The sequence below is a fragment of the Colletotrichum phormii genome (genome assembly GCF_030913505.1).
Source record: "Colletotrichum phormii strain CBS 102054 chromosome Unknown BDP81scaffold_30, whole genome shotgun sequence".
Lineage (NCBI taxonomy): Eukaryota > Fungi > Ascomycota > Sordariomycetes > Glomerellales > Glomerellaceae > Colletotrichum > Colletotrichum phormii.
This window is the reverse complement of record NW_026851472.1, coordinates 215,060-240,861: the sequence shown is the minus strand read 5'-3', so window position 1 is coordinate 240,861 and position 25,802 is coordinate 215,060. Positions and strand designations below refer to the sequence as shown.

The 25,802-nt window shown below is 50.6% G+C and overlaps 7 protein-coding genes and 2 non-coding genes across 9 annotated transcripts; 3 read left to right on the top strand and 6 right to left on the bottom strand.

Annotated features, from left to right (window-relative positions):
• Positions 1-825: 825 nt before the first annotated feature.
• On the top strand, positions 826-2,510 carry BDP81DRAFT_332365 (fluconazole resistance protein 1; the record flags this gene model as incomplete). Its single annotated transcript, XM_060585587.1, has 5 exons — positions 826-983; positions 1,037-1,058; positions 1,112-1,185; positions 1,248-1,577; positions 1,637-2,510. 5 exons carry the CDS (start codon positions 826-828, stop codon positions 2,508-2,510), a joined length of 1,458 nt encoding a protein of 485 aa, XP_060439239.1.
• Positions 2,511-2,641: 131 nt separating this feature from the next.
• Positions 2,642-4,383, bottom strand: BDP81DRAFT_136897 (phosphatidylserine decarboxylase-domain-containing protein). Its single transcript, XM_060581793.1, has one exon. It carries the CDS (start codon positions 4,127-4,129, stop codon positions 2,774-2,776), a length of 1,356 nt encoding a protein of 451 aa, XP_060439238.1. The 5' UTR covers positions 4,130-4,383; the 3' UTR covers positions 2,642-2,773.
• A 3,250-nt stretch (positions 4,384-7,633) lies between these two features.
• On the top strand, positions 7,634-9,220 carry BDP81DRAFT_439864 (nucleotide-diphospho-sugar transferase). Its single transcript, XM_060591446.1, has one exon. The coding sequence runs from the start codon at positions 8,125-8,127 to the stop codon at positions 9,148-9,150; it is 1,026 nt and encodes a 341-aa protein (XP_060439237.1). The 5' UTR covers positions 7,634-8,124; the 3' UTR covers positions 9,151-9,220.
• A 200-nt stretch (positions 9,221-9,420) lies between these two features.
• Positions 9,421-11,399, bottom strand: BDP81DRAFT_399559 (cytochrome P450; the record flags this gene model as incomplete). Its single annotated transcript, XM_060588589.1, has 6 exons — positions 9,421-9,543; positions 9,607-10,099; positions 10,151-10,276; positions 10,329-10,693; positions 10,797-10,993; positions 11,135-11,399. 6 exons carry the CDS (start codon positions 11,397-11,399, stop codon positions 9,421-9,423), a joined length of 1,569 nt encoding a protein of 522 aa, XP_060439236.1.
• Positions 11,400-15,972: 4,573 nt separating this feature from the next.
• Positions 15,973-16,044, bottom strand: BDP81DRAFT_t342. Its single transcript has one exon. It is a non-coding gene; the product is annotated as a tRNA-Ala (tRNA).
• Positions 16,045-16,050: 6 nt separating this feature from the next.
• BDP81DRAFT_t341 lies at positions 16,051-16,154 on the bottom strand. Its single transcript has one exon. It is a non-coding gene; the product is annotated as a tRNA-Val (tRNA).
• A 367-nt stretch (positions 16,155-16,521) lies between these two features.
• On the bottom strand, positions 16,522-18,038 carry BDP81DRAFT_332386 (S-adenosyl-L-methionine-dependent methyltransferase; the record flags this gene model as incomplete). Its single annotated transcript, XM_060585588.1, has 3 exons — positions 16,522-17,058; positions 17,142-17,717; positions 17,793-18,038. 3 exons carry the CDS (start codon positions 18,036-18,038, stop codon positions 16,522-16,524), a joined length of 1,359 nt encoding a protein of 452 aa, XP_060439235.1.
• A 4,987-nt stretch (positions 18,039-23,025) lies between these two features.
• Positions 23,026-24,021, bottom strand: BDP81DRAFT_332669 (chaperonin 10-like protein; the record flags this gene model as incomplete). The annotated part of the gene is made up of 1 exon (XM_060585614.1): positions 23,026-24,021. The coding sequence occupies one exon, from the start codon at positions 24,019-24,021 to the stop codon at positions 23,026-23,028; it is 996 nt and encodes a 331-aa protein (XP_060439234.1).
• Positions 24,022-24,559: 538 nt separating this feature from the next.
• BDP81DRAFT_475785 (hydrolase) lies at positions 24,560-25,802 on the top strand (the record flags this gene model as incomplete). The annotated part of the gene is made up of 2 exons (XM_060594751.1): positions 24,560-24,635; positions 24,859-25,802. Exons 1-2 carry the CDS (start codon positions 24,602-24,604, stop codon positions 25,800-25,802), a joined length of 978 nt encoding a protein of 325 aa, XP_060439233.1. The 5' UTR covers positions 24,560-24,601.

The following is a 25,802-nucleotide window of genomic DNA, read 5'->3' as shown; positions in this document are numbered from 1 at the left end:
GTGTCTTGGCCCTAGGGGACCCGGTTTGGCTTGAGACGGGGTGGCTGAAAAAGCATTGAAGCCATTCTAGACTGCAAACAGACTAAGCGAATTGCAAGGGTGAAACTGGTGAGTCGTTGACGCGATTGGTTCGGAGACGAGCTCTTCGTGGCATTGCGGTCAGTCTAGACTCCTTACTTACTTTAGAGGTGAACAACTCATGAGCGGTAGATGCTTGGAGCTTTCTTGACACCTCCCTTCGCTTTGGGTAGAGGCGGTAGTGACACTCGTGGAGGAGCCCTGGCCCCTGATCTTGAAAGGTCACTGAAAGAATGCCCTTGTCTGTCCCCCCGCTCATATGCCGATTCTGTCTTGTCGGGGACTCGAGTTGGTCCAACCAATTCCCGAAACTGCGGTAAGCAAACGGATGCTGTCTTATTAGGCTGGATCGAGACATGGTAGTCTGAACAGAACACCCTCAAATGCCTTTGTTGGACGGCGCGGACACGGACTGGGCAGGCTACCTCCAACTGCGTACGCATCCCGCACTAATTAGTCCCCCGGCAAAGCACACCCTTTCACACCCTCCTTGGCGCAAACGTGGGCAATGTTGATATATCAGGGCCACAATCCTTCGTGTTGACATCTGCTGTGGTTCTACATATCAACGTCCGGGCCAAAAAGCATTTTGACAGCTGCGCGGGAAGAAGAAAGAGAGAGAAGTGTCTTTGCATGGCTGCCCGCAATGATTTCGGGGCAAGGAGGAGTACGCCACATGCAGCCCTCGACATGTCGTTTACTCATTCGACAGCTGCGCCTTCTATTGCGTCCACATCCACATCTACAATGCGGGACTATCCAAAGATAAATGTTGAGCTTTCGGTTATTCCTTACTCTGGGGGTGAGGGTACGTGGACACCTGAGGAGCACGTTCATCCGAGGCAATGGAGTCAGGCGCGGAAGGCGTATGATACGTGCTTGATTGTCTTTCTTGAGTTTTTCACGTATGTCAACCTCTTCGTTTCGTTGTCTGGGTGCCAGAACTGACTTTGCATAGAACCATGATCAGCACCGCAGGAGTATGTCCTTCTCGCCGGCGTTCCCATGGTCAACATACTGACACCCTCCGCAGTCCCCAGTTGCTGGACACATTTACGGGGATCTTGGAATAAGCCCAGTTGCAGCGACTTGCGTTTTTGTTTCAACGTAAGTGAGATGGTACCAAGTGCCTGTTTGTAAGTTTTCAGATCCCTAACAACGTCGTCTAGATATCTCATCGGCCAAACCATCGGAGGCGTCTTCTTCCCACCCTGGTCAGAGTCCTTTGGCCGCAAGAGACTCTACGTAGTCGGCACCGGCCTGTACAGCTTGTCATGTATTCTCGTAGGCAGAGTGCCAACTATTCCCGGCATCGTTGTCGGGCGTTTCATCGGCGGACTGTTATCGTCTGTCCCTACGAGTGTTGCCATGGGCAGCATCGAAGATCTATGGGACACGAATGCGCGGGTATGGTGGCTATACTGGTGGTCATTGGTAGCGAACCTCGGCATATTGACGGGTCCGGTCTTTAGTGATCTGGTGATGAGGAGTACTCACTGGTAAGAGCTTGTCGTCTGGTTCAGCTTCACTTGCCCATAACTGACCATGAACTCCTTAGGACGTGGGTGTTCTACACAGCGGCCATAGTCACCGCATGCGTCACAATGCTTCTGCTCACGATTAAGGAGTCCCGTCCCTCCGTCGTACTTGCAAGGGCCCAGGCACTCTCCGAAGTCCAAGGCCTGAGCAGCAACAACATCTCGCCGGGCAAGGTGTTCCCTTCAACTCACGAGAAGCTCGACCTCCTCCGCCCCTTACGACTCTTCTTCACCGAGACAATCGTCTTCCTCGCCGCTGTTATAAGCGCCATTGCATTTGGACTCGTCTACCTTTTCACGGAAGTCTTACCTCTGGTCTACGTAGACATGGGCTTCACCGATGCCTCGATGAACCTACCCTTCCTCCCCCTTGCAATTGGCATGGTCTTTAGCGCCCTTACACGTCTCTACGATCGCCGCGTCCTTGCCGAAAGGATGTCGAGGTCGCTACCACTCACACCGGAGTCCAAGTTCGCAGGCTTCATCATCGGTGCGCCCCTGTTGGCCATCGGTCTTTGGTGGTTTACGTGGACCATCCCGCCGTACACGACGTCGGCACACTGGGCTATCCCGACAATAGCACTCGTACCAATAGGCTACGCGGTCAATGAGTTCGACTACGTGCTGGCTGGGTATCTCACCGACTGCTATCAGACATACTCGGCCAGCGGGTTCGCGGCTATGTCGTTGACGCGGTCGCTCTTCTGCGCCACGTTCCCCCTTTTTGGCAGGGCATTGTTTGACTCGCTCGATTTCAACATGGCGTCTTCGGTGTTTGCTACACTAGCAACGGTTCTGTGCGTTGTGCCTCCGCTATTGTTGAGGTATGGGAGCACGCTTAGAGCCAAAAGTGCATTCGCGAGCAAGGACTCGAGAGACCTGGCGAGCCTGTGAGGGACCAGCAACCCCTATTCATGTACATATTCATACAAAACTTACTTACGACTTCTTCTAAGATACAAGTATCCAGTAAAAAGTTCAGCACGGCGTTCTTGATTGCTGCGTTCACTGGGGGATAGCCAAGCTTAAAAGACACAATTACCATTACAACTAACTAGAGCTATCGTGGAAATCGGACACAATCCAAACCCTCCTGGGAGGTCGAGGGATACGAACGTCGTAGGCCGGTGAACTTATAGGAAGCCTTCATCGACTTATCAATGCCCATTGGTAGCTCCGTTGGTGTTACCAGAAGTCAGGCCCTTTGTGGAATAACCCAGGGGCATGCCAACCAGGTATTTCTGCTTGCTTGTTGGGGTGTTATCAGCAGTGGCGCCTTGAGCACCGAGAATATGGACCTCGGCATCCTTCTGGAATACAAGGATAATATCGGAACCTCCAAACTCAAAGTGGGATATCTTGTCGCCCTCGTTGATGTTCACATTCGGCTGAATCGGGTACTGTTCGTCTGGCCCGGGTTGCCACTTGAGATTCACGGAAGAGACCTGCGCCATGCCGATGGGCAGCACGGCAACGTAGCCGAGAAGGGAATTCTTGATGATGACGACGCAACCTCGGGCTTGGAGGAACTGGTACCCGGCCTCGTCGGGCATGCTGAGGGCGCTGCCCACCCCGTCCACATCCCCATTCTGCTGCGCTTGAGCGTCTGGGGAAGTATAGCTGCGATGGGGCTTCAGCTTGCCGGTTTCGGTATCGACTATGACCTGCAAGTATGAAAGGCCCTTGATTACGTTGGCCTCGACGACGGGTCCAGCAACAGGTGCGTGTTGACGATGGTAGTCGTACGTGTTGAGATACGCATGCATAAAGGTACCGCCCTCGAACTGGGCGGCATACTGGCTGCCGGCCAAGAGGTCTTTGATATTCCAAGGGACATTTTTGATACTGATGTCGTTGTTCTGATCTACTGGCCAGGCACCATCGAAAGTGCAGTCGGCGGGGTAGACCACAAGCCGGTCATAGTCTTTGTCTGAGGGGCTTCCCGCGCTGATAGGCCGCATGCCAGGCTTCAGGAAACGAGCAAAGAACTGATTGATACTCTGCCAACCTCCAGATGGTACAATGGCCTCGTCGTAGTTGTATCGGGGAGAGTCCTGGAAAGACTGGATTGCGGCGGCGTTGATCGAGCTGCTCTTGCCCATCCAGCTGCCAACCTTGTTGGCGAAGTCGATTGTCCATTGGCTCAGTGGCAGGGGGTTCTGACCGATAGAGTTGGGGGCAATTGGAGTCGAGTACGGGGCAACGTTGATGGGGCTCTGATCGAGGACGAAGTAGAGCACGCAGAACGTATTGTAGATGAGCTTCCCGCTGCAGACTTCCGAGGGCACCCAGTTGAGCATGGCGCTGAGGAAGAGGAGGAAGCTGTGGGCGTCGACGATGCCCCAATCTTTCAACTGAGGAGTATCATGAGCTACTGCTGCTGCCACGGCATCTTCCAATAGAGCCAGGTTGCCATTGAAGATCTTATCGATGAGGTTTGTTTGTATCCATGGATCTACTGTGGTAGGCAGAGGGAAGGGAGCAGGATCGGGCGAGGAAGATTTCGGAGACATGGTTGCGCTGGGATTTTGATGGAGAGGGTAGGTGTTATTAGCTTGCGTAAGTCTTGTTGAGGGATCGAGGGATGGAAACTATACCACGAACTCATTGTCGTCGTCAACGCTTTATAGGCTCCTGGGCAACTATCTCTCGATACCACTGCGGAAACACAAGTCGTAGGTAAAGTGAGGAGAACAACAAGACTGGCTCAACCAATGCTGCTGAATTCTGGATTTGCGACGTTTGCGTTCCTACTCTTTCATTACTGGGTCACCTATCACCAGCATTTTCTCCTCATCGATCAATTGTGAGACAGAGCTGAAAGCCACGAACTCCAAGATATGATGCCCAGACCGCGAACAGCATCACGGCACTTGAGCTGAAGGTAGAAGAAGGCATGTAGATCGCTCATCGAGTGCCGGGAGTGTCATGTTCCGCACGGCTTCTGCTGGAACGGCCCGCGAACCGTTGATGTTTTGGTCGTCAGGTGAGTGAACACGGTATGTTGGTAGTTCAGCCCCAGACTCGAGACACGTGCCGTTATCTCAGCTTCACCTTTGGCTGAGACAACGGGCGGCAACTCAAAGCTCTTGCAGCCGGAGTCGGACTGGCCTGCTTCGCTTCGGGTCTGGGAGACGGTCTAGACTATCGTTGGAATGAATTTCAAGCAATGCTCCGTGGTATGGAATCTCTGGCTGTTGTGTCGTGGCAGTATCGATCACTTGACATGTGCTCTGTGAGAGTTTTGCTGCTGATGTGATGTGAAAGGTATAATCTTAGTCGAGGAGCGAGAGACTAAAGGTTCTCGGGAAAGATCACAGCTGCACAAGTCGACCGCCCGGAGTTGAGTTCATCCGCATGAAGACGCGAAAGTTCTGCCAAGCGTTATGGTTGCAGAAGATCACAAGGGTTCTACAGAAGACCATTACTTGTATCCTGGGTAAAATGAGGCAGGAGAAAATCGTCGAAAGATGGTCATACCGCACTTGTATCGGAAAGTCACCCTCGGCCTCCGGGCCTGCCATGAAGGGCAACGTGCTGGTTGCCTCAAGAAAAGCTAGCCGCATGATTCCACATCGGTTGAGCTACCTGATGCGAAGTACACTGCAGGCCCCTACCTTAGTATGTCAAACTCTCACACATTTAGTAACAGGATTGCCATGGCTCGCTTCTCTTGCACCGTCGTGTACCTTACTCGAGCAAGATTGATGATCAGTACTTACTTAGACCGGGCAAGAATTATGGGCTGGGCCCAAAAGTCTCGGCACTCACCGGGGGTTAAAGTTCCTAGCAATATCAAATGCACCTCTCATGGTCACCAGAAGATCCTAAGATATCACTGGTGAAATGTCCAGTGCCGCCGGGAGACGGTGAAGGCACCTTATTTTTGGGGGATAGGGGTTCGCAAGTCGCTCTAGCGCCTTTCTACATTTCAAAAATACCAGAGGCGGGACTGATTTTGAGGGTCTCTTCATGGCCGGAACAGGGCCGAGCCCGGCGAAGAATTTCTGGTGCCGGAAATGAGGAATTCCCGCAGCCAATTTCGCATTCAGATCAATTTTGCCCTTGTCAACGAGAGATATTCGAATGGATAGAGCCTCGAGGAGTTAGGCAACCATGTACTATTCTGTCGTCTCCGAAATCTTTGTCCACAATGTACAAGCCACGGGTCACGACCTGCTGTGGCTCTCTTGCCCACGATCATGATGATATTTGACCTGAGGTACCAGTCAAATCCGTCTACTTTCTGCGATTCTCCATGTTCAAACATGGTTCTGCTTTCAATAGTGTCCGGCGAAGAATGCGGACATGAATATCAGATCTGAACACAACACACATGTACACATAATGTTCTCACCGCAGGCTGATGGGCAGCATTGCCAGCTTTCAGCTCATTTCATGCATTGATCCCGGTAAGATGTCGCCCCAAGCACTTAGAGTAGGCAGAAATCGACATTTGAAGGACCCGTAGCAACGTTACTTTGCATCCGAATGCTCTTGAGACGTCTATTTTACGCAGAAAAGCAGTGTCGGTTGATTTGAGTGTCTCAGTCGCGATCATGCTGGTCCATCTCTTTCGAGTGATGGATCTCACTAGCCTCAGCTTGGTTCCATGGGCCACAGTCCTATCATAAGGGACTTTTTGCCTCACTCACATGCCTGTTCACTGGCAATGTTATTCTTCCTGATTAGGGGGAAAGGCCTCTCTTATGTTTCCCCTTTATGGCCAAGTAAAATAACTTTGCAGTGTCGCACGGCCCCTTGTGTCAAGACGGATGAAAAAGGGACGGACAACTGGAGTTCGTCCATACCGAAATAGGCTGCTCAGGTAAAGCGGGTTGAGTTCAAAAATAATAATACGAGATCTGTAACAACTTACCGTTCGCATGTTAGTAGTTGCCCGAGGAAGGTTTGAAGCCAATTGGCCATGAATATCAAGATGCTTGTCAACTGCTCCCTAACTCTTTACGTTACCGTACTGCCGGATCATGTATTGCCAGGGTCACCCTTTTCTGCGAATAGAAATGCTGCTGCCTTGTGCGGAGACGGTACAAAATGCTGCTGCCTTGAAGGTGGAGGACGACGTAGTAGGTCGCGGGCCTTTAGGTGCGCTTAACTCAAGACGATAACTGCCAGTCCGGGGTATGGAAAGCTCACGTTTAGTAATCCTGAAAATTGCTGTAGGGCTTCGCGGCAGGATCATTTGGCACATACTGATTGTGACGCCATGAGAAATAAGGCTACGGAAATATCGGCCTTTGGTTCTTAATGGTGCTCGTACTTTAACATCAAAGTTGGGCCTGAATCATGAGCCGCGGTTTCATGGACAGCATCATGACTCCGAATCACATCTTTAACTGATTCGAGTTCATGGCTAAATCAGAGGAAATGATGCTGAGACGGGTTTTGTCCCTCTCGGAAAAACTTGGGACGAACATGAAGAAACACCGTTAGGGTAATTCTTACAAACTCACATGCAATTGGTCGAGTGCTTGTCGTTCATGCAGGGGCAGAATGGAAAAGACTTCATCTGGAGCTCAGCCCTCCTCAACCCAGGGAGGTGCCTATCGCCTTTCCACTCTAGAAATCTCTTAAACTGTTGCCTAGTTGTTGGTTTCACGATTATTCCGCAGCAAAACTTTACGAACCACACTTTGCCCACATGAGCGGTTACTACTGGGTCACTAACATGCACGTGCGTCTATACGTAAGAGAGCAGCATTGTCATTGTCAAAGGAGGTTTCACTTTGGTCATCGTTAGTTGCTGAAATGTGGCGAAGCTGTCAATAGGAGAGCGATTCAGTGTCATGATAGCCAACATACAAAGCCCGATGCACGAGGAGGCAGCCAGGTGATGGAGAAAGCAACTAGTCGCCTGATGGGGCAGGTCTGAAAGGGCGTCTAACATCATATCTTGTGCTTCCATTAGTCTAATTTCAAAACTTGAAGAATGGATATGTGACGATGGTTTGTCGAGTCAGGAAGAATGGTCCATGGTACAGGACAGCAAGGTGCATCTGGTCTAGGAGTAGCCTGCAACGGTACCTGGGCAATGTTGAACTCACAAAGAAGTGTGTACTCTGAAGCCTTGGTTCGAGTACATGTATGGTGCGAGCCACTGGAAATCCATTCTATTTATTAGGATACCTTGTAGTCGATTATTCTCTTGAGAAAGACACCTTGGGCAAGTTTTTCGTTTTGAGTCGTCTTCAATCATTCACAGTCTGTCGTCTTGATACATGTAGCGTTCAGCAAATAATCAGGGGGTTGAAAATCTTTTCTGCCATACCCGATTTTACTTCTACAATCTTTCAGCATTGTTGTCTGTTTCTTTTTCCAATTGCTTCTATACTATCTTTGTGTTTACGATATACCCTCGACGTCGGCGATTTATCCCTTTCTTCGATTCTCCCTATTTTTCGTCGATAAACGAGAACCCATTGAACATTCATTTGGACAAAGACCTGAGCAACAAGGACACGAAGCAAGATCGTCTCTAGTGTTCAGAATGATAGCACTTCCTGGAAAGGTCATGTTGAAGGCCTCGGCGCTTGTTACCTTGGCCCTGACGGCCGCCTTGGTTGTTCATCAACTAAGCTATACCAAGGACTTCGCCCTACCCAACCAGTCCATAGAGGTCATCAGCCTTTGTGATGCTTCCGAGCGCCATGGAAAACACCCTCGAGACCCCATCGGATCAAGTTCAACAAAAACGCAAGGACCGATCCCCAAGCTCGTTCACCAAATTTGGAAGAACAAAAATGTCAGCACATACCCAGTACAAGCCTCTTATGAGACGTGGAAGAATACGATGGAACCCCTCAACTATACCGTCAAACTATGGACAGACGAAGACGTTCTCGAACTCATAAAGACAAAGTACTCTTGGTTACTATCGACGTACGAGGGTTATGCCCAGAATATTCAACGAGCCGACGTAGCGAGACTAGTCGTTGTCCACGCAGAGGGAGGCATCTACGCAGACTTAGATGTCTACCCAAGATCGACGGAGGAGATGTCTTGCGTGCAAAGCCTCGGCTTACAGGCTATCTTTGCTCCAACATCGGGCACTCTTGGACTCAGTAACCACTTCTTCATGGCAGAGCGTGGTTCCTCCTTTCTCGAATGGGCTCTTCAAGAAACCAAGCGACGCGGCGGTCCGACCTCGAAACGAATCCTCCTACCCTACCTCCAGGTCTTCTGGTCAACGGGCCCAATAATGGTGACATATGCGTTCCATCAATACGCGTGGATGTACAGCCCAGTACATCACGATGTGGAGCTGCTGGATGGAGGATACGCCCGAAAGTTATTTGGCCATGCGGTGGGGCGCTCGTGGCATGGTTCAGATGGGCATTTCTTAAACTACGTCTCAGACCACTTGGGAACTGTGTTGTTCTGGGTTACTATGTGCCTGTCGGTGCTTTCTTTAGCGACTGTAATCTTTCTCAAGAGGAGTCGCGGGAAGTCCATTGACTTTCTGGTAGGATGCGGATCTGTGTGTAGGAAGAAGAGTTGGGTAGCCGAAGTGTAAGCCTGGAGTCATTCTATAGCAATACACACTCCAATGTCAAGAAGAGAATACTTGGAATGTTGACCACATGCAATCATACCGGCCAACCTGCACTGAGTACATGTGTAACGAAACACTAACGTTGCCTTGCTGCCGGTGTGTGACGCCTTTCAATTAATGCGATGGTATAGCTAGACTGCCTCATACTGAAAATACGCTTAAAGGCGGCGACAAGGAAATGAAGGAGAGTCATAACAGTCATTACGAGAGAAGAGTTAAAGCAAGGCACCGTTATTCCCTCGTTGGGCGTCTGGTCAGCCTAACCCAAAAGTCCCTGGCGACGAAGAAAATGGCACTGAGAGTCTTGATTGGCTTTTCCGGGTTCATGACGGTGAAGTCATATCTCCTTAAAAGCTGCATGGAGACCCAAGTTAGTGGGCTGGTGATGTGAGGGTACGTGGGCAAGAGGGTTGTTACCTCAACAAAGACCTTGTTCAACTCCATCATGGCAATCGGTTTCCCGAGACAAGAGTACTTACCGTGGCCAAAGTGGGAATCAACGGCAGCGTTCATTCGCTTAAGCTCATCCTCACTTGCCAAAAGCCATCTCTCCGGGCGGAAGACATCGGCGTCCGGACCCCACACCCAGAGTGAGCGTCCGACGCCGAAGAAGTTGTGTCCGATCTGCGTACCGCCGGGAACGAAGTAGCCGTTTAGGACGTCCCCGCCTTCAGGTGCCTGCTTGAAGCCGAGACCAGTGACGGGAGGGTAGAAGCGCAAGCCTTCGCGGATGACGGCCTGGAGATATGGAAGTTTAGGGGCTTCGGCATTGGTGATGGGGGAGCTGATTACGCCGGCGGCAATGGCATCATCAATTTCCTGTTGGAGCCGTCGGTATGCGACAGGATTGTTGATTAAAGATAATAATGTCATGCGCATGGCTTGTGCGGCCGAGTTTGTGCCAGCGATCCTGAAAAAAGCATGAGCGTACGGCTCGGTAGGAATTGTGTATGAGACTTACATGTGAATATACACAAGTTGGATGAGTTCATCTCTATCGAGGCCATGGTTGATGAAAGCTTGCATCATGTCTTTCTGAGGCTTCGCGCCGGGTTGAAGTCTCATTTCTGCGTAATTTCTAGCGAAGCTGCGCTGTGTTAGTGGCCAAACTAACGCTGCCCTGAATTAGTTTCACTCACCCCATCAAACGACCAAACCCGACCTGATCACCCTCTTTGGGTAACATGAGTCTAAAAGGCCACTTATGAACGAGTCTTCCAAGCCAAGGAAGCACCGAGACGACATTCATAATCGGCAAAGACGACTCGTTGATTTCAATGTACCGAAACAGGTCCCGATCCTCAGCGAGAAACCCAAAAGCACCACCAAAGGAAACATCTCCAATGGCATCGAGCGCAAAGAACTGCGTTTTCTCGGCGAGATCCAGCGGACGAAATTCCGAGTCGGTGGAAACGTAATGTCGGTCTATCAGGCGGACGAAATTCATGAGCTGGCGGTCGATCCCGATTTCAAAGCCGTAACCTTCGTTCTCTTTGGCGGCGTACTATTCGGCAAAGAGGAGCAATTAGCGGAGCAAAACTCAAGAATGGCAGATGAAGACACCCGCAACAGCCGAAGGTCCAGGAACATCAAGAAAACAGACTCACAGCCGGGCCCATTCTCGCCCTCATAGCCTTGTGTTCGTTCTCATCCCGCATCGAAACGACATTATCCACGCCCGGAGTGATCCGGCCGGAGTCGTAGAAGTCGCCCTTGGTGTATGGCGAGCGGACGGCCGACATCTTGCGCAGCGAGTCCGGGTCTGTGCAGATGAGCTCGTTGGGCCCGATGCGGGCGAGGGGGCCTGCAGCGATGATCAGTGATCAGCGGCTGTCTCTCCAGGTTTCCGGGGCGCTTGTTGGCTTCGTGTCGCAACACCAAAGCCGTTCGATGCGGTTTCTGAACAGCGTTGATGGAGAGTGCGCTCAAGGCAAAGCTAACTTACCATACTTCCTGGCGATATCATTCAGGTGTTCATGATATGTTCCCCCAATTGCTTTCTTCAATTGCCATAGAACCGAGATCGAGGCAAGGAAAGGTCCAGGGATCTTTCGCAGGCGATACCATGAACGAAACTCCCACACAAAGAAGGCGATGGCAACCAGCAAAGCGACGGATTTTGCGAACAAGAAGACAGACGCACTCGAGCCTGATGTGAATTCCAGATGAGCCTCACCCAAGCCCACTTGGTTATGCCTAAATCCAGTCATTTTCCCCCGAATCTCTTGTCCTCCTCGCGTAAGATCTTCTCGTCCAGTTTCCCGTCCCGGGCCGTTCCAACAGTCCCACTGGAAGCGTTCCCGATTCGTCCTTTGCTGTCGCTGCGCCGCTTGATGGCTTGCTTCGCGTGTGACTGTGGCCCTGTGGGTGATCGAGTCCGTACTGGGTTCTGCGCGAGACAGCAGGGTAGGGTGCAAGCAGTTGGCGCCGTCAAAGATGCATGTCTCACTGCTTCGTCGCTGGCTACGGCCTTCGTTTTCGGCTCTATTATCGTTTGCTTCAAATATTTCCTATTTGAATGCGACTTTTAATGCTGGAATAACACGAGCTCTATGTTGTCGATTCCCTGGCGACGCTCGATATCCGCTCTCTGGTGTCTCGTCCTCCTAGTCTGTTGTTGGTTGGCGCATTCGCAGACCCTGTTCCTATTCTGTCATTTCTCGTTCTTCGCGGACCCGATAGCTTGGTAGCGGTTGGCGGGAGAGAGGCACAGCAGCAGTGACAGCACAGGGCAAGTCGAAAAGAAAGGAGACTCCAGACCCAGAACTTCGGAATCGGGGTCAGACTTGACGATGTCAGTCAGTGAGTGCGGAAAGTGAAAATAGAAGAGAAAAGGCACGGATGAGACGATAAATGGGAGAATGGGGAATTAGCTTCGCTTTATTGGCAAATGCGACCCAAGGAAAGGGGGGCGCCCACGTCCAAGGTGAAGAGCCGTGGCTGCGGTAGACCAATAACGGAGGTGGGTAAGCTGAGAACAAGCCTGGAATCGAGCTGAGCAAGGCCACTTGCACTAAGGATTTGCGTTAGATGAAGCATGTGGAAGATGTGGAGGATGACTGGCCCGAGGTCACCTTCTGGGCCTGCTTCTCCCTCAGTTTGCAAAGTTCCATGCCATGATGCGGTGTTCGGCCTCAGGGATGGATCTTGAGGTCAAGGTACTTTATGATGAATGTAGTACAGGGCCTTGGATAGATAAACACGGCAATCGTGTTTCCATATAACAGGCTTCCGTACATATAGAAGAATGTGCCATGTGTCCGGGCTTCTTCACCTTTGGTCTGGGATCCGATTGTCTTGATTTCTTTGTCCCGGTTTGAGATCCACCTTCTGACCGAGTGCCCGAATTTGACGGAAGCCAAGCGCAGAGAGGCATTGTCTGGAGCAATGAAACATCATCGAGGTAGGACCACATATGCAGGTAAACACTTGCATGCAAGATGCCAAGTGCTGCTGTCGACAGCGCCGTGCCAACTCACCAGTGACATCCACCCGCTCAACGTGGCCTCAGTAGTGGCATAGTCTCTCTCTGATGGTTCTATTTAGTGGTGTCTTCTTCATGTCAGTCCCCAGTCTCACTGCACACCTATAGGTTACCGTTAAGAGGTCACCCCACACAACCGATCACCCAATTTGGCCACTTTTTTCCTCCTTCAACACCACCACCACTTTCACTAGGTACGTCAAAATTAATCAAACAAATCGCATGTCACAGACCCGCTGTCCTAGACCCCAACCTTGAGGTTGGTGTTGAGTAACCCGGTGGCCGGGTTACGTAAGCCTGAGGCTGGATAAAACTCTGCATCCTGTATTCTGTCGCGCATGTCCAGAAACGTAGCTCCTTGAGCTACGTCTTGTCAACAGAGCCTGTACCTGCTTAGGATAGAGCCTGCCCGTAGCAATAGATTGTCTGATCCGCCTGCCCAGCATCCACCTGCCAAACAACCTGCCTGCTACCGTGACATCGCAAATATTATACTAAAATTACCAATAGATTCACTATGGTTAATTATACGGAAGAATAAATGAAAAACGCGGTTAATAATATCTATAAGAGTAAGTCGATCCGGAAGGCCTCTACTGACTAGGAAATCCCATATATAACGCTCTCGGGCTGTATTAATGGCGTAACTATATAGCGGAAGTCAAAAGGAAGGCTACTAGAGGTTAAGTAAGTACCAGGAGACCTCCCTAGTACGATAGGTAATTATCTAAGGAGAATTAGGACTCGCCTTAACCTATGCTTAAGTACGAGACTTCGTAACGTATTGTTGTAGATTATCGTGATCATATTGCTGTCTATGTTGCGTTCTCTCCTTTCCAGATGCAGCCAGGAGTATCCCTTATCTGAGGCACCTGGATTCCTGCATTTTTATTGGTTGGTCTCACCCAGATTATTATGGGTCCAGATTGCTCGTTCTGGTCCGAGCATACCCGTCCAATTCCACTTCCGCACTTCAACACGTATATCCTCTATAGAGATGGCAATGACCGCCTACTAGGTAAGAAGTGGCTTAAGGGCTTTCTATATAGAAATCCCTTACTAAAGACGCTTAGGGCACGGTTAATAGACTCTAAGTATATTAATTTAGTTATTATTAAGTCTTTATAAGCCTTTTAAAAGACCCTAATAATTCTATAAATTTAAAAGATCATAATATCCCTCTATTAAAATATAGACGAAACGGGTTTAATAGAAGAGACTAATAATGATTATTTAATACTAGATAAGTCTAAGAAGTAAACGATCTATATCCAGAACCTAAGAGATAGTACTTGGACTATAATACTCAAGTGTATCTTTACTAGTAGCCGTTACCTCTTACTATTAGTGATTTTTAAGGGGGAGACGGTCTAGCACTAGTGGTTCTTTAAGGAATTAACGGATTACACCTCTTGGAGCTTTATATCGCCGACTAATAGGTAGACCTCAAATTCAATTAGCGTAGAATGGCTGTAGAAGGTCTTTATACTTAATATGGTAGAGGAGGCTAAGAGACTACACTCTAAATGGCTCTTGATTATTGACAGCCACGGAAGTCATATTTTTAACGACTTTATATAGTTAGCAATGTTACTCTTAGGGCATTTAGCTATATTATCTACTAGCCTATTCTAGCTATATTACGTAGCCCTTAGATATATTCGTCTTCTCGCCGCTTAAGAATACTTATTATAAGCTTATTTACGAGTGCGGCCTCTAACTTAACTTAGCACCTATAGAGAAGTAGAACTTCCTCTACTATTACTTTTAAGTAAGGGAAGAAGCTTTATTAAGTCGGAATATATGCTCTAGATAGAGGGCAGTAGGATTATGGCCCGTGTCACGGTAGCAGGCAGGTTGTTTGGCAGGTGGATGCTGGGCAGGCGGATCAGACAATCTATTGCTACGGGCAGGCTCTATCCTAAGCAGGTACAGGCTCTGTTGACAAGACGTAGCTCAAGGAGCTACGTTTCTGGACATGCGCGACAGAATACAGGATGCAGGGTTTTATCCAGCCTCAGGCTTACGTAACCCGGCCACCGGATTACTCAACACCAACCTCAAGGTTGGGGGCTAGGACAGCGGGTCTGTGACAGCCCGTGGATATAAGTAAGCCACTTGAGAACCTATTATTAGTTATTCTAGTAGCTATAGACGTCCTATAGGCCCCCCCTATAGGAGCCACTACTTCTAGAGGTTCTTAAGATATCTTAAGAACACTATTATTATACTTAAAAAGTCGGGAGACCTTAGGAGATACCGGTAGCTCTAGAATGGCCGTAAAGGGGGGGATAATTATAACCCCGTAATACAGTAATTTATATTTAATAAAGTTAGTAAGCGATTAGATGCCTAGAACTTTGCCCTAGCTAATATTTAAGGGGTTATAAAAATAATAAAAGTTTAAGTTAGATTATATAAGCTAGTATTATGGGTAAAAGTTAGGTAAGATTTAAATGAACGATTTATATAAATTAAGGCTATTATAAGGGCGAAGAAGGAGGTTATAGTATGCTCTATATAGTAGATTATGGAACTAAGGTAGTACCGGGTATATTAGAAGCTTCTTTTGTTAGTATATATTTAGAGTTTAAGCTTTAGTAGCGCTATGCCACTAAAAGACTAATTTGCCGCCATAAAGTCTAAAATGCGAAGTCTAGAAAAGTGGCCAAATTGGGTGATCGGTTGTGTGGGGTGGTGACCTCTTATATGGCGTTACTAGTTCGTCCCGATACCAAGCCTGTTCCGTGCCCGGTTGCATTGGTAAGTGCGCTAGAACAGCGACGGTCCCTGCGGCCTGCCCCCGGAAACAATTGCTGAACACCAATCACGGCGGATCGGCTGAAGTTCTGAGAACGGCCGGCCATCTTGAATTCCACCGTGCCGGTCAGATACGCGTTATCAATGGCAAGACGGAACAAGGGTGCTCTCCTTCGGGAACAAACGCAGCACTCAATGAAGTACGGATACTCTCCAGAGCATGCTTGTCGAGTGGTTACACTCCGCTGTACCACCGTGGGGAGCTCCCTGCGGCAGCCAGCGTCTTGCTGAGACCTGAAGGCCATCGCGTTTGATGCTACCAAGCATTGTTCTCACGCATCAAAGAGGCACAAACGTGATATCAAAGTGAGAGAAACAATACTGAAGGCCAAGCTGAGTGTCAAGTCGTTCGTGAGCCATGGACCCCTCCCAAGTCGGGCTCCGGCCTGTGTCACTTCAATAATCAGGACCATGGATGGACTCACGATAGCTTCAACGACAAAAAGAGTGATTAGAAAGCATCTGATTGGTAAAAAGAATGGACGATCTGGGAATCGAACCCAGGACCTACCGCATGCTAAGCGGTCATTATACCACTAAACCAATCGCCCATGTGATGATCTAGCCCGGACTTGAACCGGAGACCTTCAGTGTGGCAGACGAGAGAGACGAGGCTCTCGAACTGTTAGACTGACGTGATAACCAACTACACCACCAGACCAATTTGTTTGATGACTCAGCTGGCCAGAACACAATATCTGAGGGGTCGATCGAGTGTGTGGAGGGCATCACGAAGCGATAGGGCCCGGTGGACAGGTGCAATTTGCAAGGGGAGTAGCAACCCACACCAGCGATGTGGGACAGCCAAGATCTAGGCCCGCCCATGCACGTCGTGACAGGGTTCCATTCAAAGCAAAATGAACCGGGGACTTAAGACAATGTCCTCAGTATTTAGTTCGGTTCATACGAGCAACGGCACGAGTCACAAACCCGGATAGAATTCAATGTGGAATCGAAATTTTTTCTTCATATCCACATAATCACGCGCTCTAAATCATTCCTCGCAATGCTTCAAACAAACAACCACCTCAACCACGCCAAACGGCCTCGATAATGACAAAGAAGGTCAAGGGGTTCGCCTCGACGCGCTTGATCTCATACCTCTCATCCGCCTTCTTGAACAGCTCCGTCCACGCGTCGACAGGTCTCTCCTTTGCGCTGAACAGACCCATCATTCTCAAATCCGTCGAAGTGCCCATCTGCTGGATAGACTTCGGCAGCGCCGCCGCCGCCGCCGCATTCTCCTCGACGTCACCCTGCTTACCGACATAGTCGATGAAGAGGACCCTGGAACCCGGGCGAAGAGCCGGCGTGAGACCCTTGAGAATCTTGATAGACTCCGCATCGGGCCAGTCGTGGAGAATGAGCTTGATCATGTACAAATCGGCGGACAGGGGCTGCGGCTCGAAGAAGCTGTGAGGCTGGAAGCTGACTCTGCCCTTGAGCTCCTCGGGAATGTTTTGGTTGAAAGAAGTTTCGCAGTTGGGCAGGTCCTGAACGGTAATCTTGAGGTTGGGGAAGTTCTTTGCCAGAACGAAGCTGTCGTGGCCACCGGAACCGCCGAGCTAGATGAGATTGTCAGTTTACGATGTCCTCAAATACTGGGATACTGGGATACTGGGCCGCCAGGGCAGAAGAGGCAGCTTACATCGACAACGCTGAAGTCGCCAGCAGCCTTCCAGTCATAGGCGCTGTTGACCAGTCCCTCCAAGCGGAAGATCTCCTTGATGTAGTTCATCCACTTGACGAAGTTCCTCTGGCGGAAGCCCTTGTTTTCGCCCTCGCCGTCGTTCTCCAGGAGCTCCCACGAGTTGGTGTATCCACCGCAGAGCTCGCCAGAGTGGTACAGCGCAAACGCGGTCTCCGTCATATCCTCCTTCAGCTCTGTCTTACCGCGCTGGTACTTCTCCAAAGCGTAGGGAAGGACGCCCATGGCCGGACCAGCGTCGTTCATGAGAGCCTCAACGAGCGCCCTGAGGCCGGCATTCTTGAGCAGCGCTGCCGACCGCGAGGTGTGACGGACGCGTGTTGTGAATGGTTTGCCGGGCTCGGTCTCCTCGAAGATGCGCAGGGTGTAGGCGTGGTCGAGGACGCGGTGAACAACTTCTTCGGGTAGGCGGACGTGCTTTGCAATGTCTGCGTACGAGGCATCGCCGTCGATGGGCACGGCAGACCAAAAGTCGAAGTGGTTGAGGGTGTTGAGTGACGCGGCATCCGGAGACATCTGCTCAGTATCAGCGACCGCATTCACGAAGCCAAAAGAAAGAAAAAGTGGTGAGTAGGGCTGGGACTAGCTTACGTTGTGGGTGTAGTTGAAGATGCTCTCACTTGGTCCTGAGACCAGGTATGAGAGGTCGTTGGCGGCATCCAACAGCTTCTGACGGAGCAGGAAGGCTTCCGAAGTGAGGCCATCGTAGCTTGAGACGCTGTCCGCGGCAAACGTAGGCTGAGGAATCTTGTTCTCGCTCAAGAACTTGGTGAACTCAGCCGAGAGCTCGCCAATCTTGGCGGCGAGGTCGTTGATCGTTGGCTGTGGTGCTGCCATCTTGGAAGACAAATAAGAACTAAAAGGGGTATCTATGAAAGCAGATGCAGACATTTCCAAATGGTGTGAAGAGACGTCATATCCAACGAGGGGTTGGAGGGGAAGCTGTCTCTTTTATTTACTCTCCTCGGTCTCATCATCCCACGAATGCCGGGCAGGGCCAGATCTCGCCAAGGGACTTGTACCTCTCTTCAGCATCTTCTCCTGCCCGTCAAGGTTCATGCCGCGGGACCAACGGCGGCTATTTTCTTCATCTAACCTTCCTCTCTCGCTCGTTAGGTAATTAAACGGAGCGTATGCGGTAATGCCACCCACCGCCGAAGACGCTCGCCGTAGCAAATGGAGGGGCAGCTGTGTGACGGGTACGGATACTACGACGCACACTGCAGATCTGATTAGATTATCTTATCCATCTGAAAAATAATCATAAAAGGCGTTGAAAAATTACCCCTCCTCGCCAAGCCGCCAAGGGCTAGAGAAGAGGGAGGGTTCTGTCAGATTTAGAGGGCTATACGAGCATGAGGCTGGCGTAGAAGCATCGCAAGAGGTTCATTTCGGTAGCCATCCCGTTAGAGCGCCCCGTACTTGCCCCGGTCCCCTTTTTTTATGCTCCATGCGGCTTGGATGTCACCTCTGGATTTACCACCGTCTGTTTTGGGTATCCATGTTGCCATTGTGCAATGGGGATCAACGTGGCTTTCAAAAAGGCCCCGGCCTATATTCGACAACCTGGGTCACCCCTCCATGAGCTAGGCCACCTGTGGATAGCTTGCGATAGGCTAGGATTGAGGTATTTTCTGCAAGGTTCTTGATGCAGATTACTGCTGCATCATGTGCGATGATGTAGGCATGGGATGGCCATGAATGACGAGCTCGCCCGATTTTTTGGCAGTTTCCGCCGGTCTGCTGTGTTCCGCGGCCTCCGACTTGTCAATCGGATCTCTCCATATCCCCCTAAAAGTAAAGTTTAGGGGCTCCAGGTGGTAGTGAATGCACTGCCAGAATTTAGACTTAATCCCATGAGCTGAACCATTGCGCTGGGAGTCGTTCATCGGGATGTGGGAGAAGGACGCGGGCAAGTTGCCTCAAATCCTCAGTCAATGGGGGAGGGCCCATCATTTAGGCGCTATCCGAATTCCTGGAATGGACTGCAGTTGGACGATGAGTGGTCAGTTCGGATGTTTCTTCACAGGGTCATGAGTCGGCGTCAGGGCCGTCAGGTCGACCACCTTTAGTCTTGAGGCCCTTCGCATTCGCAGGGTTAGAGTTTGTGTAGCTTGGCGAATCTTGGAAGCTTGTTGCAGACTCACCGCTGAGCCACACTGTCGCATGGAATACTCCGCAATTCTTCTCGGCGAGAATGATTTGGGTGGACTGGTTGTGCGACTTTGATGTGCCAGGCAATGCCAGGTTACAGGTATGTGATCCCTCCGGCGAAGTTGATTCTTGGGGTGGTAAGATTTTCATGATGTGCTCCGCACATGAGCCCACCCAAAAGTTCTAGTCTCGGATTCCTGCAACCACAACTGGCGATCCGTCTTGTTACCCTTGGATTCGGCCGTGCCGGCTCGCACTCACAGACGCGCCATTGGCGGGGTCTAATAGTGACCGAAGACCGAATGTGGTCTTTCAACGATTTCCTCCGCAGCCTTTCCGACTCTCCACGATGTATCGTCCAATGGTGTACTTCTAGCTCACTTGGTGTATCGGACAAGTCATCCAGTTGGGCTTACTGCAGCCGCTAAGAAGCTATTTCTTCTTAATCTCATCCACGTCTCGAAATTTCCACTGACATCGAATCCACTCCCAGCTCTACGCATCCCCGCCGAGTGGAACTTGGGGCTTTTAAAAGTCAGGCCTCGGCTAACTCGGGTGGGACTCGTCACTCTAGAGTTGGTCGGTATTGGCTCCATTTGGGGCAGAACCAGGGGTCTACGCTATCGATGCTATCGGACTAGTATCACGACAGACCTCAGTCCTCAAATATCCCAAACCAGCGAGCATCAAACTTGCTGATTGAGCATTACAAACCCGTCTGACCGGTGATAGTCGCAGTACCCAGCCTCCATGTCATGATGGGTTGATTAAAGGATAATTAGCGGGCACATTGTGATTCAGATGACTGACAGGGATGGTGATCTTCCCTGACATCTGCAAGCAACGTCTACGAATACATACTTAGCCTGGCATGCTAGGGCTCAATGCCCGTCGAAGGGGTGCCTAAACAAACCGCTACAAGTCTGCGGCCAAGACCGATTGACTCAAGTTAATCGCCAAGGGGATGGTGGTACGTCGGTCCCGCGATTCAGATCTAGTGTCCTGGGCATCTCCAGAACACGGCAGATGAGCAGTCCGAGAACGGAGAGTCTGCTTCCTAAACATCGCGAAGGCGGGAGGTTTCGTGACTTCTTGAGCTCCTTGCAGTTTGTGGTCACAGGATCGTGAGACACATCGACTATTCGTGCTTAGTATCATGCGAACAGTACCGGAATGAGCAACCGCCTGAGTTGCAGATTCCCAGAGACGCTGTAACAAACTCAACATTCTTCACAAATTGTCGGATTGGAAGTCGAATTCGGCCGCGAGTAGGGGCAGAGCATGGGCCACCTCGAGGGGGTACACTTAGACCTCGACTACCCACCCAACCTCCGGTTGAAATCTCCCTTCTATTACTCCTTACGCAGAATCAATCAATACAGAGATATTGATACTTCGTCACCCCTAGGACCCTGCGGTTCGAACCAACTTCCCCGTGATAGGGATACCAACACAAATGCCTCTTTATCTGAACTGCGTGAAGTCATCACCTTCCTTTTTCGGTGCGAACAACTATTTTGACCTCTTCTGTATCACACTTTAGCATCGAAGAAACCTTTCCCCGCACTTAGCGGTCGCGGCGTTCCTCATGGACTCAGCAGCATCCAGAGGCCACGGAGCAAATGCCAGACGAAGGCAATCCCGGCGCTGATGTGGCGCTATTACCGATGACGTGGGGAGTTAACCAGATTGAACGTGATTCCGATGTATCTATGGACGGCACTAGCTCTCATGTGCTATGGCCGTGTAGTCCAGAACAGCACTGTCGGCTTGACGCAGGATAAGCCTTACGCCACTTTCGCACGCCGCAAAGCTTCAGCATCAGGCCAAACAGCCGCCAACTGTTTGCTCTGATGAATAAGACTGGCTATGTGGGATGAGCACTTCAGAACTCGACAAGTCTAAACAGGCGATTATCTATTCCTCGACAATTTGTCGCATGATATCCGTTGGGGACTACCAGTCCAGATCCTAATCACACCTCTGCCCTAAGTCCCCGGCCATAGGGGAAAGTCTTGTCCCCCCCCCCCCCCCCCCCCCCCCGACCTGAAGCCGACGCCTAAGGATTCCGATTAGGGAATGTGTTACTGGGTATTCTGAATGAGGACTGAATGGACCACAGCGGCGTATCTGACGTGGTTATACATTTCCAGAGCCGCAGCCTGTCAACAAAGGAGCGCGTGAAATTTTCCCATGTGTTCTATGGAAATGACTTCATGATTAGCACCGTCTAGAAAGTTCTGAGAGAGAGGGGGCTCACAACCCGAAATAGCAAGAGTGTTACGGAAGCCGCTAGATAGACTACAGTACCTCCGCGGACCAGCCATCGCCCCCAGCAATAGAGCAAGTCTCGACCGGCACAAGATCCTGAAACTTCGGATGTCGGGGGCTACGGTTCGGAAGCTGCCAGTTACTTCCACTATACTTTCTTCCATGACTGCCGTTTCAGCAACGGGGCAGCACTTCCTTCTCGTCGAGGCCGATCAACGGAGGCTGATTAATCCTCAAGTGTGGCGTAATATGGCCTGCGGCGGGAGCTTTGTTTGAGAAGCAAGGGCCATGTCCGAACGCGATTCCGATTGCAGTAAAATTATCCAGAAGTTGGTGACCATAACCCACTGAAACCCCGCCCCTCACAGCATAAGTCCATCAGCATATTGTGACAGATCAAATATTCGAGCACAATGCCGCCAATCCCGGGTGACCTCGGCGCCACGGCGACGTCTCTAGGAAATCCAGTTTTAACACGCGTCTTGGATTGTTGACATGCTCCACTGCTCCAGGTACTGTCACCAAATATATGTGCCGGCGGGATAGCCCTAGAGGCTAAAGCAGCCGCCGCAAACGCCTTGGGTCGCGAGGTTTTGTCGACTTGGCTTCGAGGAATATCTCCAGTCTCCTCCACCCATGTACCCTGAGGAACCATTTGGGATATGTTCGCCTAGAACCACCGGGATGATTAGGCCAAAATCTGTTGATATCCTGCAACATTCGCTTTCCCTTGAGCCCTTGATGCCGTCGTCTTCTGTTGGCTCGTACGGCATACGGAGTAGGTATGTCGCGTTGGGCTAATGCCACGGAATCCGAATTTGGAAGCCCTCCGTGAGAATAGGGGGGACAGCCGGCTAATGCAAATCAACGACCATGGGAATATTCGAGCCGCCAGGGCATGCGCTGTGCCGCCTAAGCTCTGTAAAAAAAAAATTCAGCATCAATTGGAGACCAAGCGAGTGGGTGGATGCACCAGGCACTGCATCTAGATCCTAGATTGACTGGGCCCGTGACGACCGAACACCTTTTCACCCCCATCTATCCATCACAGGCTGCACGCAGCACAGCTCTCAGAGGTGATGAGTTACGACGGATATTCAGGCTCACCAAGAGATTAAGCGAGTTCCATGAGGGCAGCCGGGTTCTGATTTGAGTCGTGACTCCGGCTAGGCACGGCATGCAATCTCCTGAGAATCCTCGACAAATACCAAGGCTCTCTCAATTTGCCAGAGAGGCATCAGCTACGAAAATGACGGTGCGACAATCTGAGGCCAAAGCACTGCAGCGAGAGACAAGTACAAATCATTGAAAGGACGCGAAGGATCCAACGTGAGTCCGGTGCGTGACTGGACTCAGACTCGAATATAAACAGGATACATTATCTTCAGATTCGCATCTCCTAAGCTCTTACCACCATCTCAGCTGGTTTGGACGGGTCGGCATACAGACGCCCGACGGTATCACCTCGCTCTAGTCGGTGTAACTCACTCTTCAAGTTTCCAAAAGCAACCTCTTCGATAGCAGGAGTAATTTCCTTCTTTGCAACCATCTTCAGCGCTATCTCAACTTCATCCATGGACGACCCAACAGATCCCACAAGGCGCACACCCAAGGCGACGAGATTATGCGTGTCGATCGTGGCCTCCTTCTTGGTAAGTCCGACGAGAACAACTTTCCCACCCGCTTGTACGGCTTTGGCGGCGGCAGCAGTGGTGATACCGACTCCAGCAAAGTCAAAAATAACATCAAACTTGACGCCAGGGAAGTCGTCCAGGGATCTTCCACAGCAGTAGGCCCCAGACATCATTGCTGCAGGATACTTGCGACGATGCAGATCGACCCCATAGACCTTGGCGCCACGGTGAGATGCAATTTGAACAGCGGATAATCCAAGGCCACCTAGTCCAATGATGGCAACTTTCGATGACTTTTGAACCTGCCCCTCAGTTGCAACAGCGTGATACGCTGTCGCAATGGCATCTGTGGCAACGGCGGCTTGCGCAAAGCTGACTCCGTCGGGTATGGGAAGAGTCTTCGATTCGTAGAGCAATACGTACTCGGCGAACCCGCCGTCTATGCCGATACCGGGGCTTTTGACAACATCACCGATCTCTACCGGGTGTTTCGCGGTGATCACGGACACAACTTGGTCTCCAGCTGCAAACTTGGAGACCTCGGGTCCACAACCCACCACTATACCGGCAATTTCGTGGCCCAGAGTGATGGGCCTGTTCCAAAAGAACGTATTGTCGAGTCCCGAAATGATGTTGCAATCGGTATGGCAAAGCCCAGTCGCCTTGATCTGGACAAGGAGCTGATCCTTGACCGGGACCGGAATGGGTAGCTCACGGTATTCCAGGCCTTTCGCCGGAGTTGAAAATTGGTAAGCCTTCATCGTTTGAGCCATGTCGACGTCTTTCCAACCAAACTTAGAGATGTTTTCTGGAGAGTCTGAACTGCCTAGGAGTTGTAAGTTGTGGTCGAATTGAGCTTTATAACAATAGTTTTGTTGTTTTGCGTACAGTAAGTAGGTCTACGCAAAGGGTGAGATCGAGGAGAGAATTAGGTATGCCAGGAGCCCTTCTACTCCAATGGTAGCCTGAAAGGTAGTTTGTTATATCTTCAACAACATCTCCGACGATGGGCACTCCGTGTCATGACGCCGTCTTGCCGTATTCATGATTACTTAGCATTTTACCTAGTCGGAATCGACATATTCTCAGGGTATGCAACTCATTCTCCGTCAGCGCCTGCAATCTCAGAGATCGGCACCTTCATCTCGGTTCGTCATTTTCTGTCTACGCCCATCCGCTTAGAAATCGTCTTAGCAGCCGGCGGGGTCCGGATCACTCCGGCCCTCCATCCGGAGCGATTACTGATTGTACTCCACACATCGGTCCGTACCTTAAGATTGCTCCACATTGCCCCGGATCCGAAGATTGGGGTACAGGCCATGTCTGTGCCCTTGAGTAATCATGCGCAGCAGCTGGGCGAGAAAGCCTACGTGGGGTAGGCGACTTTTCCATACATCACTAACCTTGAATTCCAATTCATACCAGAGCTTCCGAGGTTGGAGATCCCAGTCGGGAAGGATGACATATATCTCGAAGTCATTACCGGAAGCTCGGGAGACCACTCATCAGTACTCATGAAGCCGGAAGAGGCGGAAGATCGTATATAAAGTCGAATCACACAATGCTAGATCTTCAATGTTAATCTGTACAATCAACAGAAACCGAATTCATAACTTCAATCAGATATCGTCCAGCACCCAAGTCTAGCAACAACTCACAACTTCCTTCGCGCATCATCACAATGTCCACCTATCAAACAGTCCAGACTCAATATGTCGCTGTTGACAACACCCGGGTCGCTTACCGTCGACTTGGGGTAAAGAATAAGATTCCCTTGCTTTACGTCAATCACCTTCGCGGCTCAATGGACACCCTCGACCCCCTTCTCTTCAATACCATTGCGACAACTAGAGAAGTTATCGTGTACGACAGTTTCGGTATCGGGCATAGCGAGGGCGAAGTGCCCCCTTCCACTGAAGTCATGGCTTCAATTGCGGCCAAGTTTCTGTCTGCCCTTGGTGTTACCAAGGTTGATGTGATTGGGTTTTCCATGGGAGGCGGTGTGGCTCAAATTTTGGCATGGAATCACCCTCAGCTAGTCCACAAGTTGATTCTGGCTGGGACCCAACCAGGTATCGGAGAAGGAGTTGTCCTGCCACCCCGCGAGGTTCTTGAAAGTGCCGGTACAGCCAACGACGAGCCACCCACCAAGGAGGACATGTTCCGTCTCTTCTACTACCCGTCGGAGACAAGCCTGGCACTTGGCGAAGCGTGGTGGAAGCGGATCCACGAGCGAAAGGTTGACGGCGAGGAGCGTAGAGAGTATCTGGCCGGACCCGGGGCAAGGGCCCAGCTCAATGCAATCTTCTCATTCACAGTCGACACGGACAACTTTGAGCGCGTGAAGAGCATCAAAGCTCCAACTTTAGTCACCAACGGCCACACTGACATCATGTCACCAACTTCCAACAGTTTTACTCTTCAACAAAACTTGTCGAATGCTCAACTCATCATCTATCCTGATGCTGGCCACGGTCATCTCTTCCAGTATCCAGAACTCTATACGCGTCACCTCAACCTCTTCCTTGACAGCACTAAGTAG